The 18,420-nt window shown below is 26.3% G+C and overlaps 8 protein-coding genes across 8 annotated transcripts; 4 read left to right on the top strand and 4 right to left on the bottom strand.

Moving 5' to 3' along the window:
* Nucleotides 1-1,282: 1,282 nt before the first annotated feature.
* Nucleotides 1,283-6,526, bottom strand: ENU1_123150 (leucine-rich repeat domain containing protein; the record flags this gene model as incomplete). Its single annotated transcript, XM_008859882.1, has 1 exon — nucleotides 1,283-6,526. The coding sequence occupies one exon, from the start codon at nucleotides 6,524-6,526 to the stop codon at nucleotides 1,283-1,285; it is 5,244 nt and encodes a 1,747-aa protein (XP_008858104.1).
* Nucleotides 6,527-6,533: 7 nt separating this feature from the next.
* On the bottom strand, nucleotides 6,534-7,022 carry ENU1_123140 (leucine-rich repeat domain containing protein; the record flags this gene model as incomplete). The annotated part of the gene is made up of 1 exon (XM_008859881.1): nucleotides 6,534-7,022. The coding sequence occupies one exon, from the start codon at nucleotides 7,020-7,022 to the stop codon at nucleotides 6,534-6,536; it is 489 nt and encodes a 162-aa protein (XP_008858103.1).
* A 166-nt stretch (nucleotides 7,023-7,188) lies between these two features.
* Nucleotides 7,189-7,983, bottom strand: ENU1_123130 (hypothetical protein; the record flags this gene model as incomplete). The annotated part of the gene is made up of 1 exon (XM_008859880.1): nucleotides 7,189-7,983. The coding sequence occupies one exon, from the start codon at nucleotides 7,981-7,983 to the stop codon at nucleotides 7,189-7,191; it is 795 nt and encodes a 264-aa protein (XP_008858102.1).
* Nucleotides 7,984-8,680: 697 nt separating this feature from the next.
* On the top strand, nucleotides 8,681-10,450 carry ENU1_123120 (hypothetical protein; the record flags this gene model as incomplete). The annotated part of the gene is made up of 1 exon (XM_008859879.1): nucleotides 8,681-10,450. The coding sequence occupies one exon, from the start codon at nucleotides 8,681-8,683 to the stop codon at nucleotides 10,448-10,450; it is 1,770 nt and encodes a 589-aa protein (XP_008858101.1).
* Nucleotides 10,451-10,563: 113 nt separating this feature from the next.
* Nucleotides 10,564-13,488, top strand: ENU1_123110 (protein kinase, putative; the record flags this gene model as incomplete). The annotated part of the gene is made up of 1 exon (XM_008859878.1): nucleotides 10,564-13,488. The coding sequence occupies one exon, from the start codon at nucleotides 10,564-10,566 to the stop codon at nucleotides 13,486-13,488; it is 2,925 nt and encodes a 974-aa protein (XP_008858100.1).
* A 153-nt stretch (nucleotides 13,489-13,641) lies between these two features.
* On the top strand, nucleotides 13,642-14,586 carry ENU1_123100 (PCI domain containing protein; the record flags this gene model as incomplete). Its single annotated transcript, XM_008859877.1, has 1 exon — nucleotides 13,642-14,586. The coding sequence occupies one exon, from the start codon at nucleotides 13,642-13,644 to the stop codon at nucleotides 14,584-14,586; it is 945 nt and encodes a 314-aa protein (XP_008858099.1).
* Nucleotides 14,587-15,372: 786 nt separating this feature from the next.
* On the bottom strand, nucleotides 15,373-16,611 carry ENU1_123090 (hypothetical protein; the record flags this gene model as incomplete). The annotated part of the gene is made up of 2 exons (XM_008859876.1): nucleotides 15,811-16,611; nucleotides 15,373-15,738 (listed from the first exon to the last, which is right to left on the bottom strand). Exons 1-2 carry the CDS (start codon nucleotides 16,558-16,560, stop codon nucleotides 15,373-15,375), a joined length of 1,116 nt encoding a protein of 371 aa, XP_008858098.1. The 5' UTR covers nucleotides 16,561-16,611.
* A 123-nt stretch (nucleotides 16,612-16,734) lies between these two features.
* ENU1_123080 (phenylalanine--tRNA ligase, alpha subunit protein) lies at nucleotides 16,735-18,216 on the top strand (the record flags this gene model as incomplete). Its single annotated transcript, XM_008859875.1, has 1 exon — nucleotides 16,735-18,216. One exon carries the CDS (start codon nucleotides 16,735-16,737, stop codon nucleotides 18,214-18,216), a length of 1,482 nt encoding a protein of 493 aa, XP_008858097.1.
* Between the last annotated feature and the right edge of the window lie 204 nt (nucleotides 18,217-18,420).

Here is an 18,420-nt window from a genome sequence, read left to right as displayed (position 1 = left end):
AAATTGACATCGAGAAAGAAATTAAAAACTTTGTAATAAAAAACATGATAAATGTTATGGAATATTGCATCAATCACAACCAAACATACTCCGTAGAGCTACAAGAATCACAACCAAACATACTCCGTAGAGCTGCTTCTTGAAGAAGAAGACTCATTGTGATTAGTCTCCCCTGATCCATGAAGAATAGAAGCTATTTCTATTAATACTTAATTAATTGCTTATTTTTTAATTTAAAAAAAAAGTTTTTTAATCAAATTTGTATGACAAGTAACACAACTATTACTTTCTCATTTACACCACTTTATTTTCTATTATTTTTATATACAAGATCCTGGTTTATGGAAGTTGGTTATTTCCTATATTTCATTAAAGATTTTCCATAACTATTTAAAGCAAATTCTACTATTTTTTTTATTATCTTCATAGCACACATTCTTTTAATGCATAAATTATTGTCTGGTTTTAGAATAAATTAAAACGAATAAGGTGTTGGTACTATTCAGACTTTCATTGAACCTATTTTCAAAACAAGAGATTGTATGTTTTAGAAAAGAAGAGTGTGACAAATACAAAAATAAGAGAAAAAATCAAATAATTGAATGAAGAGACTCTAGTGCTACCGTGTTGAGCTGAAACTATACAAAAGGTTTTTTTTTGAAAATAAAGAAGGAAGAGATGAAGAATATGAAGAATAGGAAAAGATAAAACAGAGAATAACTTGAAAAATAACTGATTTACAAAAAGTAAGTTGAAGAGAGACTATGATACCAACACAAAACAGAAGAAATAAGAAAAGACAAGAATAATATTGCAGAGAGAAAATATATAGAAATGAAGAAAGAGTAAATTAGTAGTTTATTGTAAACTATTTAAATTCTATTGAAAAAAAGAATAATTTAAAATAAGACAAATAAATCTAAGAAATTATTAGGTGAAACGGTAAAATAAAAACAACATTGAAACTAATTTGAGACGAATATTGGCTATATTAAGGAAGTACCATGAAAGCCTCAAGTTATGTACGGACAAAGGTATTGTTAAGAATAGGAAACTAAAAATAGAAGAAACAATAATGCAAAGAAAGCTTAAATAAAATAAAAATAGATAAACATTAAATAATAAACAAACTAAATATCTACATTTTGTTTATCAAGTAAACAAGAGCAGAGTTGTTTATTTGATAAACAAAATATAAGAATGGTGAATTTAGATAATAAGTAATAGAAGACTAGAATGAAGAAGAGAAAGAATAACAAAAACTAATAAAAAAACATAAATTTTAATGTGGTAGATTTTTAGAAACTTTTTGTAATACTTTCTTAATTTGAGAACAACAAGGTCTTTTCGAAGGGTCTTCTAACCAACACATTTCAATTAATTCTTTTAAAGAATTATCAATAATAATATTTGGTTTAAATTGTGGTCTTTCTCCTGCTCGAATTTTATTTGCAATTTCAGACATAAACTTACAACCAACAAAAGGCTTTTCTCTCGTAATCATTTCCCATAAAATAATTCCATAAGCATAAATATCTGATGCTGTAAGAAAGTGATGAGTATTAAGTACTTCTGGTGGAAGCCATAATGGATTTTCAACCATACAATGTTCATTTTCATCATAAGGACCAGAAAGTCCAAAGTCACTAAGTATAGCAATTAATTGATGTTGTTGATTAAATTTGAGAAGTACATTAGGACTTTTAACATCTCGATGAATAATATTTCTTGAATGGAGAACGTCTAAAGCATTATTAATATTTCTAGCAAATCTTATAACCATAGTCATTGATAATTCATTACTTTTAACTCCAATATAATTTTGTAATGTGCCTTCTCCCATATAATCAACAAGTATTCCTAAAGGCTCTAAACAAATTCCATGTAGTTGTAGAATATATTTAGTATGTCTAATAGAACTTCCTCTTGTTAATTTTAATACCTCTAATTCTTTCATCATCTCTTCAACTTTTAAAGCAACAAGGTGTGCAGTTGATCCTAATCCAACTTTTAATGATACTTTATCGTAATTATTAAATGTATACATTTTAAATGCCATTTCTTCTTTATGACTAACTATGACTCTATTAACTTTGGCACTTCCTCCAAACCCTTTCATTTCTTTAATATCCATATCTTTAGATTCAAATAAAGGTACGATTGAACTATTTTCCATCTCATTTAAAAGAACATCCAATGCACAAGTCCCAATCATAACTGAGTGTTGTTTATTGAATAATATTTCTGTTTTTCCGGCTTTCCTTGCTTCTTTAATTTCTTTTACAGGAACCACATCAATTTTCTTTTCATCTTTTAAAATACATTCAGTACATCCAACATATTCTTCCAAGGTATTATTTGATGCTACAGCAATAGTGTTGATAGCCTTTTTTATTGATTGCATTATATCAGCAGATATCTTAACTTGACTAACAGAGCTAGTATTATATCTAATACTGATACTAATTCTTCCATCACAATATTGTATTTTAATTAAAAAGGTAGTTGAATATCGTTCATCTTTTAATATTGTTGCATCGTTATATATTTTATCATATAACTCCATTCCAATAAGAAGTAAATACCCAATTAATTGCATATACATTAAATAGCATGGCTTACCTAAAACAAATTCTCTCATAATTTCCATTTCATTTTTTGAATGTAAAGGCCATGCATTTTCTTTCATTTTAATAATTGATGGATGTAGTACAACTGGGAAAATATCTTTTTTTGATACCAATCGTTCTCCTTCTTCATCAGGAGATAAAGACTCACTTCTTCTTTTGCTTAAAGAATTTGTTTCTGCTAATGAGCTCCTTTTGTTAGTTCCTGATGCCCCAATTTTCCAATTTAATTTATTCCTTTTAGGCTGTTCAACAGGAACTTTTAATTTTTCAATAACTTTCTCTGATTCAGCAGTAATTCCCATTTCATTAATCCAATTAGGATAAATCATAAACAATGCATTATGTGTTTGCAATATTCTACAAATATTAATAATATCGTCACTCGTCATTTTATTTAATCTTTCAAAATACTCTCTTAATGGTCTGAAACTAGATAACTCTTTTTCCACAAGATTCTTCTTTTTATCAAATACTTGTCTTAAAATATATCTTCCTTTTGGACAAGACTCTGAACCTTTTTTAACACATTCACTAATTCCTTCTTCAGTCTTCTTTAAATCAAAAATTACTCCAATATTACTTAGTTCATCTAATGTTGTTTGGTCACAATTACTGTTATAAAACTTAACCAATTGAATCATTTGTTTAGTGGTCAATGTAACATCCTCATATTGGGTTTGGTACAATTCCATTCCAATACGTCTAATTTCCCTTTTATAATTAAGTTCTGAATTAATAGAACTAACTAATTTATCAACCATTGAAGGTCCAGCATCTATAATTTCTACATCACTACCAGTAGTCCCACTTTTCTTACACTTTCTTTTCTTTAATAAACAACACATCTTTTTCTCTCCAATGAAATAATATTTCTTTTCATTTGACAATATATGGTGAGTTATTAATCCAGCTTGGTCTTTTACTTCTTGATGAATAATATACAAATCATCATTAGCCATACCATATGGAATAACAGTTTTTTCTACATCAACAAAATTTAATATCAACTGTGGTTTTGTTGCACTAACACTTATTTCTGAGACAAATTCAAAATTACTTTTCTTATTCATTTTAATCATTTTCTTAAATATTGAATAAAACCCTTTTGTACAAAATACATGAACATAACATGGATATGACATTGGAATACTATTAGGAATTGGTTTTAAAGTAATTTTACTTGTTAATGGATTATTATCAATAAGTAATGTCTTTAAATTTTTTAACATTGATAATTGACTAGATAATGTTGATATTTGATTGTTTGATAAATTAAGACTCTCTAATGTAATGCAGTTATAAAACGCTTGTGGCAGTCGTTCAATTTTATCACCAGATAAATCAAGGTATCGAAGTTTAATTGAAAATAGTTGTTGTGGAAATGTTGAAGTAGTTCTGTTCCTACAAATAAAAGTTCTTAATGAGGATACTTCAGCTAAGGCATTTAATTTTAATTGTCTGTTATCACTAATATCTAATTTTTCTAAACATTTTAATTTAGATAAATCAGGAAGTGTTTGAAGACTTTGTTTTGCAATGAATGTACGTAAAGAACAAGGTAATTCAAGATATATTGATTCACCTGATGCTTTACAATGATTAGAAATATCAAGATATTCTAATTTAGTAAGAAACGAAAATGAAGGAAATTTGATTAATTCAGAATTAATAGCTGATGTTTCAGAGATGTCTAATGATGTTAAATTAATTAATTGAGAGAAACAATTATAAGGAATATAATATATAGAACAAGTTGATATATTTAAATCTTTTAATTGTGATAATTCAGTAATTTGTGAAGGAATTGTAATAAGATGATTTTGGCTTATGTTTAATTGAGTTAATTGATGACATTCCTTTAAATTTTCTTGGACAGGTAAAGCAATAATTCCTTTATTTTGTAAATCAAGATTTTGAATAGAAGGATTTAAAGGAAAATTACAATTTTTTCCAACATTCATCCATTTAAGAAATAATAATACTAAACTTTGTACACTAAATAAATTCTCATTATACATATCTATAAGACTGACATTTGTTGAAGAGTTATAGCGTTGATTTTTTAATTTATTTTTCATAACTAATAATCTAACAATTGATCTTTGTGAACGTGATTCATTAAATCTTAATCTTCCTGACATACAAATAAGTTCTAAATAATTAAGAAGTTGTTGTGAAAATTCAAATGCAGATGGAATAGTCATAACAAATAATGAAATAATTCTAATAAATATTAAAAAAGAATGAGGAATAGGACAAATTTCTCCATTATTACAAAAAAAGAAATAATTACTTTGTATAAATTCTACAAATATTAATTCTACAAACCCATTATAAGTCCAATAATATTTATCTGTAATAAATTGAATTAATGAAGAATATAATGGTAATTCTGTTTCATTATCTCTTCTTGTTTGAAGCATAATAGATTCTCCAAGTTTAACTTTAACAAATAAAGAGAAAACGTTATTAAAGACAATTGATATATATTTAATATATTCATCAAATATTGCAGTTATTTCTTTAAAATTAGTTGTTTCAGTAAATTTCTTTGCACTATCAACAATTTTATTCCAAATAATATTAACTTCATCACTTGTTTTAAGTATCATTGAATCATTCTTTTCTTGTGGACTAAGATAAATTGCATGATATTTTTTTTGAACTTCATCTATTGTTGATAAGAAAAAGGATTTTGCTTTGTCTACAGTTTTTGATAAACTTAATCTACAAATTGTACAACCATTAGAATGTTTATATAAAAATATACACCCTCTAATATTAGGTAATTCTTTATTTTCATCAACACTATTTAATTGATATGGAATAACATATTCATTTTCTTCTTCTTTAAATACTTTAAATTCATTTGAATTGATATGAATTCCATTTCTATTTATCTTTTTTTCTCCATAATTTTTAAATGGTATTTCATATGAAATACATTCCACATCATCAATTGGATAATTATCTTCAAATACACTAGCCATTTGTAATTCATCTCTAAAGTCTTGGAATTGTTGTATACTTTGAAATGCAAATATAAATAATCGTAAAAGATTATCATACATTCTTACACATACTTTTTTCTCTTTTGTAATATCTTCTTTACTATCAAATAATTTCATTTCCATAATACTTCTTATTGGAATATATGATAATAATAGCAATCGTGCATTTCTTTGAAAACATTCTTCATTATTTGGAACCCACCAAACACGAAAATTAGTTATATAAATACGTCCACGTTCCCATTCTTTTGTTGAAACATCATTCATTTGTTTATGAAATGTATAAGTTTTATCTGATATAAGAATATCATCAAATTGTTTAATAATATATTCTCCATAAAGTAGTTTATTGTTTAATTGAAATAAATTCATTTTAATATAATTTGTTGGTTTACGTGATTTCAACGAATAAAATATTAATAAAAATGTGAAGTCCATATCTAATGATATAGGACTAATTAATGAAAACATAGTCTTCTTAAATACATCTTGAAAATGAACAAATACACTTCCTCTACTATTCATTATTACTAACATAAATCTAAGAGTTCTTATTAAAACATTATATTGTAATGGAGTAAGACAAGTCTGAAGTACTTTATCAAATGATCTAACAAATAAATCATCATCATCGCTCATATGGTCATGATAAAATTTGATCATTTCTCCAAATGATGTTTCTGATATAATTTCATCAAATGAACATAAATAATTCCTAATAATTAAAAACGCTACAGTAGAAGCTTGTTTTTTATCCATTGAATTAAATGGTATCAATTTACCATTATGGTGATTATCAATATATTTATACATTTGACGTAAATCACTGTCATCAATTCCTTGATTTTTTAATAACCGTTCTATCCAATAAGTATTACCTTTCATTAATGCCTTAAATTATAATAAATAACAAACTTCCAAAATTAGTTATATGGAAATACGCTTTAATTTTCTTTAAAACAGTATCACATTCTACAATTCTGAATTTATATTTTCTTAGGTCTTGCATTTTTAATCGTGAAATAGTATTTCCATCCATTTTATACATCTTAACTAAATCAACAAAATTCTTTGACATATTTTCTGATGCCCATAACAATGCAGTGTCATAAGTTAAATATTGTAATGGAACAGGTGGAACTTCTTTTTCTATTTTACTTGATAATTCAAAAAATCGAAATGAATGTTCAACAAACAAAGGAATTCCTTCAATCGTACATTGTTCCCCTTCTGTTTCATTTTCTTTTGTTTTTACAAATAAACAACAACTAGTAGCATTTCTTGTTTGTTCATTAAATGTACCAGTACTTTTACTTTTATGAGACGTCCGATTATCGACTTTAGTAATTCCTTTGATATGTTTATTCACTTGTGCTGACATATCTCAATACATTTGTTAGTTTTTTTTTCTTAGTGAAAGATATATTTTATTATATTTTTCTTATTATTATTAGTTTTACCCCTTTAAAGATTATTTTTCTCGTTTTTTTTTTTAAACTCCATTCACAAAAGAAGAAAATATTTCATCTAAAAAATTTTTTAATCTATTAATAAGAGGGATTACTTAATTGTTGTCTTAAATCTTCATACCGTTTCGTTAAATCATTAAATTCTTTCAAATGTTTTTCTTTAAGGTGGATAATGTGTTTTTTATCTATTGAAGATGGATCTTTGTTTAATTGTTCAATAAATATTGATTGTATTTCTTTTAACTTTTTAACAGTTTCAGAAAGTTCTAATTGAATTGAATGACGAGTTGGTTTTGATGAAGTAGGAGAAATAGTATGTTTTAATGAATGACGAGAAGAAGATTTAAGTTCTTTTGGAGATTTAGGTTCTTTTTGAGAGTGCTGTACATCTTGGTTACTAGTAATAGATTCTTGTGGGCGTTGAGACTTTTTTTTGTCTTGAGAGGCATGTGTATTTATCACTGTTAGTGTTAATTTTTCTTTTTCTTTTCTCAGTAGTTCTTCTCTCTTTTGTTTTTCTTTTTGTTTATCTAAATCAGATTGTGTATGTTGTTGAGGTTGTTGAGTTTGACGTGAAAAAGATGATGTTATTGTTTTTGTTAAAGGAATAGATTTTTGTTTTTGTTGTATATAAAATCCAATAATTGATAATTTATCATAAACAGGAGGAACAACACCTTCTTGAGATTTGAATATTGTCTTTTCATGTGAGTTTAAAGCTGTTAACACAATTTCTTCGGTTGGTAATATCAATTTAATAACATTATTTTCTTTTTTTATCCGAAGATTTCCTTTTCTTATTTTATCTGCGATATCATTTTCTACTTCAAAATGGTAATATTTCTGTGATTCATTTGAAAGTGGCGTAAACATTGGTTTCTCTTTTTTAGTTTTTCTTTTAATTTTTCTTTATTTTTTTCTTATCACTTACATTCCATTTATTTCTTTTCTTACTACACTTTTCCCGGGTTTTAAGACATAATTAAATAAGATACAAAAACACAAAAAAGTTTAGATAAAAAATAATTATAAAATAAATAGCGTAAGGAATAACGAACAGTTAAAGCTCAAAAAGAAATAATACTAAGAAAGGAAGATATTTATTATTTTGAAAAAAACTTAATTATTTAAAAAGAATTTGTTGAATGGGAAAAACAATTAAACGACAAATTAGTTATCATGAAATAAGTGAACAATTAAAGAAAGAAATGATAAATTTTGAAAAAGAATATAAATTAATTCCAACAAAAGGCTCAATTATGAAAACTTATTTAAAAAAATTAGAGAAGGAATTAATTTCTTTACATTCCATTCTCAGTTTACAAGTCCCAATTGATAATGTTGAAGACCAAATGAATATACTAAGTAATCTTTTTGATATTTGGAGATTATTAATTGATATATTAAGAGGGATAGATCAATTATTATTACCTAATGTATTCTATAAGTTGTTAATTGTAATATTATTAAGGTTTGTATTCTTTCAACAATATTATATGTTTATCAAAAATATTAATATGAGATTAGGAGTGAGATACAACCACATCATCTTATTATTAATAATCCTGCTATGACTGATTCTAATAAAAGTCTGTTTATTGAAAAAGCAAAAGAAGTTAAATTTTTATTATATGATACGTTCTACGCAATGAATAATTTAATGAATGAAAAACAATTAATTCTATATGGCTCAATGGAAATTCGTCTAAAGCCTCTTAAAACAGAAAAAAAAGAAAAGAAAAAGGATACTAAAGATAAAGATTCTAAAGGATTAGATAAAACTCCAGAAAAAAAAAGAAAAAAGGTTGATATTATGATTAAAGATGCATTACCTCAAAGTGCTATTTCACCAAGAGAAGGTAATAAAGAATTTCATCCTTCTCAAATAGGTGATGGAGAAAGTGGAGTTGGATCACCACGAGTAATAAATAGAGATGATTTTAATGAAACTTCACATGATGAAGAAAATTCGTTATTAATGACACTTAATGAACAAAAAAGATTATCTGTATTATCAAAGGTATTAGTAAAACCATTAGAAGAAGTAAGAAAAACAAAAGATGAAAATATGACAAAGAAACAAAAACGTTTATCTGCTCATTTTGGAGTTGAAATTGGAGCAGAAGATCAATTCTTTTTTGAGAATAATGTTTCTCCAATATTTGTTCAGTTCTTTCCACAATATATTGCATACACATTTTTTCAAATACCAGAATTTAGATTAGAATTATTACAATTAATAAGAGACGATAATATTGTTGAATTGGGTTTAAAGAAATGTCAAAATAATGATGAAATGAAAGAAATTAAAAAACAATTTCCAAGAGTATTTGGATTTGATGATATGTTTGATTTATTAGATGAAGATGAAAATAATATACAAGAACAATATTTTTCATTAAAAAAGAATTGGATGGAATTGTTTTTACCAACCAGTGATTTTTTTATGACATTTTTTTATTACTATGGACAATTTGTATATTATTCATTAAAAGGATATGACTTTGAATTATATGGAGAAATATTTGGATTAAAAGAACTTATTGAAGTTTATGTTAAACAACGGATTGAAAAGATTAGTGAACACTCTTCATTATTAATGAGAGAAAATGATAAAAGATGTGTGTTATTACATTATCCTTTTATCTTAGATTATATGATTATTAAAATTATTCATAATACTAATGTTTATAATATTGAACAATGTGACTTTATGATTGAGTCATTCACAAAATGGATAAATACTTTAATTGAACATCAGAGATTTTGTACAACTGATTTTATTCTTGACTCTTTTATTGGAGCATTAGACAAGATATTTGAAACAGATCATTTTCAATTAATTACATCAACTATCATTATGTTATTTAATTCATCTTATTATTTTATTGGAGAGTCAAGAATTAAATTATTTGTTGAATTTCTTACAAAAAAATGGTTCTTTACATTATTTACTCATTGGAATTATTATGTCCGTCAAGCCTTTCATCATTTCATTTTATATAAATTTCTTTTTACAAGAAGATCCCATCTTAATTGGGCTCGTTTTGATAAAACAGAAATTGACGTATATAAAAGACAAGCTTCTTTTGGTGTTAATGGTGAAGATATTGATCGGTTTGTTTTAGCTTCTATTGATGAAAAGATAACTTCTATTCGTTTGGTTTGTGATGGAGATACAAATAAATTATTAGTCATGAAGAAGGTCTATTGCCAAGCAGCATTTGCTGAATATGAAAAAGCATTCAAACTCTATAATGATTGGGATAAATCAAAGGCATTAGAAATCCCAAAAATCAAACCTAATTTGAGTGAATTTGATTTTGAGAATCTAAATTGATTAAAAATGTGTATTATTTATCGTTATATATAACAAAAATGAATAAGACAAAAGTAAAACTTTGTAAAACATGAAACAAAATAATCTAAAAAAAGAATAATGTGATTGAAAGAATGAAAATAGAAAAAAAGTTGAACTTAAAATCAAAAATTTGTATTACTATGTCATTACTCAATGAAACCACAACACCAACTAAATTAAGTAAGAAAAAGAAAAGTATTTTCAATTCAGATTGTATCACATTTACACCTATTGGTAGTAGTTCTTCAACCCCTCGAAGAGAATCTATTCTTAGTTCGTTACCGAATGATGAACTTAAAGAAGTTAGTATCGAAAGTGTTATCAGTGAATTATATTTTGATCAATTAACATTAACTACATCAATAGTTCATATCATAAATATTAATTTACCAAAAACACATATTGTATTACATAAATTTATGCATGAATTAAATGAATTAGATAAATATGTTACAGCAGTATATGGAATAACTGCACCTTATTTACCAAAGAAATCTTTTTATCCATTACATAATGAAGAAATAACACAATATTTACAAGAAGTTATTTGTCTTGATAAATTTTTTGATTCAATTTATGTAAAAGAATTCTTTCGTGAAAATCATCAAATATCACAGTGTATGTCTTTACATCACCCTCAAATGTCAGGTGTGTTAATGAAAGAAGGATATCTTTTAAAACGATGGAAAGAACGTTTTGTAGTAGTAAAAAATTCATATTTATTTTATTTTGTTAGTGAAAAAAGTATGGTAAGACTAGAACAACCACGTTGTATCGTTTCATTATCAGGCGCTATTCTATCAACAAATGGATTAGTTATTAAAATTACTACTAAAGAACGTCAATCCTTTAATTTTTCTTGTACTGATGAGACAACACTTAATCAATGGCTTGTTGCTCTTAATGCAGTTATTTGTTTTAAACCATCCCCACAAAAACAACAAAGAATGACAAAAAAATATACATTACTTGGAGTTGATGAACTTAGCACACCAATACAATCAACTAAAGAAAATAAACCTGTTACTCCTCGAAGAAGTACAGAATTTCTTATTTCAAGAGTAAATTGTTTGAAAGATGAAGCAGATAAAATAATTGAATCGTATGAACACCAACCAGATAAAGAAAGCCTTGTAATGGTATTAAAACAATTTAAACAAATTCAATCAGTCGATTTATCATCTACGTCTCTCATTGATTATTATAATAGTAAAATTGTGCAATTTGGAGATGACCCTCTACTTTTTAGGTTTCTTCAAATCTTTAAAGAAATACGTGAATTAAGTGGAATGCGTCCAAATGTACCTAAATTATGTACCTCTCCTTTAGGAAGATATAGTCTTCAACCAAAGTCTTCTTGTTCATCATCACAAACAAGTCCAAGAAATTTAACATCTCAAATTACTACCCAATGTCGGTTATGTAATAATACTTATTATGTTGATGAATTAACTAAACATTCTTATTATTGTAAGTTATGCAATGAAATTTGTCTTAAACAAACTACTTGTAAAACAAGATTATTGGCTATTGCTGAAGAGATTAATAAACAAAAAAGATATCACAAAGGAAGTATTGAATATTCTTGTCTTGCAGAAAAAGCTTTAAAATGTTCACAAATCGAAGTTATTAATCAAAATAATATTGATTATATGAATGACGCAGAACAATTATTAGAACGAAGTATTAATCAAAAAAATGATGTTTGTTATAAAACATTCGCACTTATTGTAATTAAATTAATTAAATTAAGAAGACAAATGTTCATTAATATATTAAAAGGTGATTATGGAGAGAATGGTAACATGTGGGAATTTCTTTCTGTTGTTAGTAATGAATTAGTAATTGAAGATCCTCAATCAAAATGGCAACAAGTTGGATTAGATGATTTTGAGGTTATTAAAAAATTCAGTGAAGGGGCATACTCAAAATTATATCTTGTAAAAAAGAAAACTACTGGAGATGTTTATGCAATGAAAGTAAGTAAGAAATCAGATATGAAAAGAAAAAATGTTATTGATGGTGTTTTAGCAGAGAAGAAAATTTTACAATTATCTAATACTAGGAGTGTTGTTAAATTGTATTATGCATTTCAAGATAGTAGTAATTTGTTTCTTGTAATGGAATATTGTCCTGGAGGAGATTTAAGATGTATTTTAAGAAATCTTAATTATCTTGAAGAAAGTGTAGTAAGAATATATACTGCTGAAATTGTTTTAGCATTGGAATATATTCATTCGTTAGGGTGTATTCATAGAGACCTTAAACCTGATAATGTGTTAATTGATAAAAATGGTCATTTATTATTAACTGATTTTGGGTTATCAGTTGTTGGGTTATGTAATGAACAACATGGAATTAAAGAATCTAGATTATTATGTACACCTGACTATGTAGCTCCAGAATCATTAAGAGATTATTACTATTGTCAAGCAAGTGATTATTTTAGTTTAGGGTGTATGGTTTATGAAATGCTTTTAGGAATACCTCCATTTCATTGTGATTCACCAAATCAAATCTTTGAATTAATTAAAGAAGGGATATATGATTGGCCTGAAGACGTCAATATTAGTGAAGAGTGTAAAGATTTTGTTAATGGATTACTTACTGTTGATTATAATCAACGTCTAGGAGCTAAAAGTATAGATGAAATAAAAAATCACAAATGGATGAAACCAATTTCATTTGATAGTTTATTGAGTGAAAGTAGAGAAGATATATTCGTTCCCGAATTAGAAAATGAATTAGACACTGGCTATTTTGATATTGATGTTGATAGAAACAATACCTTAATTAAGGATGAAGATTGGACTGGAGATAACACATTCTATTCATTTGACTGTGTTAATACTAATCAAGTAATTGACCAAAATATTGAAATTGTTGAAAGAAGAAGTAGTGCAGTTAACCTTTGTGATGACGATGATGAAAGTTCACAAGAAACAACAAGTGAACAAGACGATAACAATAATGATATGACCCGTTCAATGAGTATGTTTAACTTCCATCATAAATAACATACTAAATTTTATTGTTTTATATAACAAAATATTAATAATTATTTTAGTATTTATATTTTTGTTTTTGTTATTAACTAAAAAAACTAATAAGTTTATCATTAACTATAAGAAAAATAAAAAAAAAAACAGAAAAAAAGGGAAAAACAAACAATGTCTGTGGTTGAAAGAGAAAGATGGTCATTAGAAGTTGATAAAGCTGTTGACCTTGTTAAGGCTAATTCTCATGAAGGAATTGTACCAAGCCAATACAGTAAAAAGTTAAATGATTCTGTCTTGCAATTAGTACTATCAACAATTGAATTAGTAAAGGTTTTAGGAAAAGATGGAAGTGAAGATATAATCACAAAAACTTTAGACACATTTAGGTCATTGTTATCTGTTGTTAATTTAAATGCAAACAATTCAACATATTCTGTCATTGCTTCAGCATTTCACTTATTTAATTATCTTCATATTTTTAGTCAAATGGACGACTTTCTTTCTTCAGCACAACATCTTATTAAAGAAGACACAACTCGTAGCATGTATTGTATGTACCATTATTATGCTGGAATGACAATGCTTATCAAAAACAAACCAAGTGATGCCCTTACTCATTTAACTGAAGCAATCAATTATATTCCAGTTGATTCACCTAATTACAGAAAAACATTAATTCCATTAATTGTCTTACATTTAAGAAAAGGAGAATATCCCCCTCAACAACTTCTTTCTACTCACCACTTAGAAGAAGAATTTACTAATTTAATTCTTTCAGTCGAAAGAGGTGATGTAGTATTATATGAAAATGAAATAAGAAAGCATGAAGCATTCTTTATTCATCATGGATTATTCTTATTGGTGGAGTCTTTAAAACTTATTGTTTATCGAAATCTCTTTGATTTAGTACAAAAATCTTTAAATACAAATAAAATCCTTTATTCTGCTTTTCAAAAAGCCCTTAGTGTGTTTGGTAAAACTTGTTCTAAAACTGAATTAGAATTTATTGTAGCCAATATGGTTTATAAAGGGTTAATGAAGTGTCAAATCTATCATCAATTTGAAGCATTTGTTCTTCCTCCATCAAATGCTTTCAGTTATTTTGAAGATAAGTGATTGGTTTTTTGTTTGTTTGGTGGTTCTTTTTCTCTTTGAAAAATAATGTTCTTCTGAAAAATAGAATTGTAAAAATTAGTGGTATTGTCTCATTGCTTCGTATCAATATAACTTCTGAATTAATTTACAAAACTCTTAATTAGAATTACTCTTTAATTTCTATTTAATTTATTTTACTTGTTACTTACATTTTTTATTTATCTATCACTGTGTATTTGTTTGAGGTATTATAAAAGAATCAACAAAAAAAGTCAGATAAAAGCCATTTTATCTGACTTTTTGGTGAGAAGTGATTATTTCAATTTCTTCAATGTGTTTTTACTTCTAATTTATAATTATTTTTATATTATATGATAATTCGATTGATCTTCTTATAATGTGTTGCCAGAATTGAATGTGTAGAACATTAAGTCTTTCATATTGTTGATAATTATTGTTCGTAGGATTTGGGGGAATTCTAATTGTAATTTTATTGATTTTATTCTTCTTACATACTCTTTATGTATTAATCCATTTATTGATAATATAACAGGTATAATATTTACTACTATCACATTAAATAAAACTCAATAAGAAGAATAAAATGGTTAAGAACAATGAGTCATTAATAACCCAATCATATCAGATAATTAAAAATATAATGTAACCTAAATAAAAATAATTTAATCAAACATTTTTAAGGATAACAAAAAGACATTATTGATAATTAAAACTAACCTTATATTTTTCCATAAAATGAATCAATTGCTTTTTTTTTGAATTTAATAATATTTTCATAATCACCTTTTAAAATGAAGTGGTTATTTGGAATGACATCTTTTCATCATATTCTTTATATAATAATGGGTATGTAAAATTAAATTCAATATTATTTAAAGAAACCCCAACTCCACAACTAGAATTAATACAATCAAAACATTTTTTTCCTTGTATTTTTGCAAATGATAATAATCCAAAATTTAGATATCCAAAGATACTAGTATTTGTTCCAATTGGAAGTCTATAATGAATCATTTCTTGAAATGTTGCAATAAAATCTCCTCCTAAATGTTTTTCTTTTTTGTCTCCATGACATCCTCTATTTCTAAATCCTCTTAATTCATTTCCTCCTAAATAATAATATTCTGACATTCTAACCCATTTTGGACTTATCTATTCTTTAATTTTTTTTCTTTTAGTCTTACGTTTATCTTAATTAAATATATAATTATACTATTAACAAACAATCATTCCAACATGCATTTGGCTTGTTAACCAACATCTTCTCCATTCATCTGTAATAAATTTCATTATTATGTTTGGCTTCATAAATAAACTCTCATTATATACTCCAATCATATTTTTAATTAAATACTCTAAGTGAATCCATTTCCTCTTCTTCTTTCCTTTTAGTGTTGTTTCAATACTATATTCCATCTTATTACTTCCATCAATTATTTCATGTGGAATTCCTTCTAAACTGTTATCTGCTTTTGCCGTAGTTTTATTACACCTTTCTCTAAATGTAACACTCAAGTATTCTCTCTGGTATTTAATTTCTGTACACATATTGTTCTCTTCATGAACAAACGGAAATGTTTCTTCATATTCTTCATGACACATACCCATCGAAAACAAATGCATCTCTTTATTAAAATAATAAGGAATTTCTATATTAAATGATGGTTTAGGTATTGTCAGTTTTCCTCCTTGAATTCTTGTTGTCATTGCAATTTCTCCATGTATTCCACTTTCTAAATAATTATTAATTTCACCTATTCCTGATATTTCAATATTATTTGATTGGTCTATAGAAGTTCCTATTTTCATAGTTATTGGTTTACTTATTTCATATTCTTTACCTCTTAATGCAACTGACTTCTTTTTCATTTGGATTATTTTTAATTCTTCTAATCTTTTAATAACCTCTTCTTCACCACAGCTTTTAAATAATTCGTAGAAATGTCTTTGTGTTGTACTTGGTATTCCTTTCATTTCTTTATCATTTATTTGTTCTTCTTGTTTATTCAATACTTTGTTATAAATAACATTTAATTAAAAATATCAAAAATACATGGTGCCACATAAATGATTATTAATGACTTTTTTATGAAAAAATGAAAAAAACCCTAAAAAAAAGATTGAACTTCATCTTACGAGAAAAGAATTATGTCAGCAAAAGATCTCATCCTTTCTAGTCTTGAAAAAGAACCACAAATTGAATCTGCTTATGAGTTCGCTGAAAAAAATAAACTTGCGTATGACAATAGTTTTATTGGTGCAATTAGATCACTTGACGCCGCCGGTATTATTATTTCAGAGATGAAGAAAGTAACTAAACAAACTGTTTCAGCAAATGCTGAAGATGTTTTAAAGAATGGGTCAGAAGAATTTAGATTATTTAATTTAATTAAAAAAGAAGGAACACCTAAAGCTGAAGTTGAACATTTACCATTTTACAGAACTGGATTTGCTGAGGCAATGAAATTAAAATTAATAAAGATTAATGGACCTAATTTAATTAGGATTGTTGATACTTTTGAAGATTCAATTCAAAAATCACTTAAAGAAGTTCTTGGTGGAAGAGTTGCTACAAAGAATGAAGAGGTTATTTTCAAAAGAAGAAAGTTTTTAAGACAAGAGACTATTACTGATTATATATTAAAACAAGGTCCTTCTTTTAATAAAAGATCTAAACCAGTTGCTAATTTAACTGCAGAAATGTTATTAAATGGAAGTTGGAAAGATGCAAATTGGAAGGAATATAATTTTAATGCACTTGGAGTATATCCAAAAGGAGGTTCAAGACATCAATTATCAAAAGTTAGAATGAATTTCAAAAATATATTCTTAGAAATGGGTTTTGAAGAAATGAAAACTGATATGTATGTTGAAAGTTCATTTTGGAATTTTGATTCTTTATATCAACCACAACAACATCCAGCACGTGATGCCCAAGACACATTCTTCTTAAGTGAACCAGCAACAACATCATCAGCTGATATGAATCCTGATTATGTTGCAAAAGTTAAGAAAGTTCATACAACTGGTGATTTTGGATCAATTGGATGGAGATCTGATTGGAAAGTTGAAGAAGCTCAAAAAACTATTTTAAGAACACACACAACAGCTGTTAGCAGCAGAACACTTGCTAAATTAGCTGCTGATGCTATTGCTAAAGGAGAACCATTCAAACCAATAAAATGTTTTTCTATCGACAGAGTTTTCAGAAATGAAACTGTAGATCAAACTCACTTAGCTGAGTTCCATCAAATTGAAGGATTTATTGCTGATAGAAATATTGGATTACCTCAATTAATTGCTGTTATTAGAGAATTCTTCACTAAGATGGGATTGCCTGATGTTAGATTTAAACCTGCATACAATCCATATACTGAACCATCAATGGAAATATTTGCCTATCATCCTGGATTAGGAAAATTCGTTGAAGTTGGTAATTCAGGTGTGTTTAGACCAGAAATGTTAAGAACAATGGGAGTACCAGAAGATATTACTGTTATTGCTTGGGGATTTGGTTTAGAAAGACCAACTATGATTTCTTATGGTATTAAATCTATCAGATCAATTTTCGGTCCAAAAACCGATTTAGACTTCATCAAGAATAGTGAAATTTGCACTTATGGTATCTAATCATTAACGAACATTTCGTTAATTTAAATTTTTTTAATATTTTTCTCAGAATGTAACTTGTGTTTTATTATGTAAGTTAAAATAAAATATAATACACTTGTTTCATGAACTATAAGAAGAATAAAACACAATAAATTCTCAATAAGAGATATTGCCCTGATTATTTACAAACTAAAGTTACTTCCACAACTACAAGAAGTGATG

Source organism: Entamoeba nuttalli (assembly GCF_000257125.1).
Source record: "Entamoeba nuttalli P19 unplaced genomic scaffold asmbl_5192, whole genome shotgun sequence".
NCBI lineage: Eukaryota > Evosea > Mastigamoebida > Endamoebidae > Entamoeba > Entamoeba nuttalli.
The sequence above is the reverse complement of the archived record's forward strand: the minus strand, read 5'-3'. Positions and strand labels throughout refer to the sequence as shown.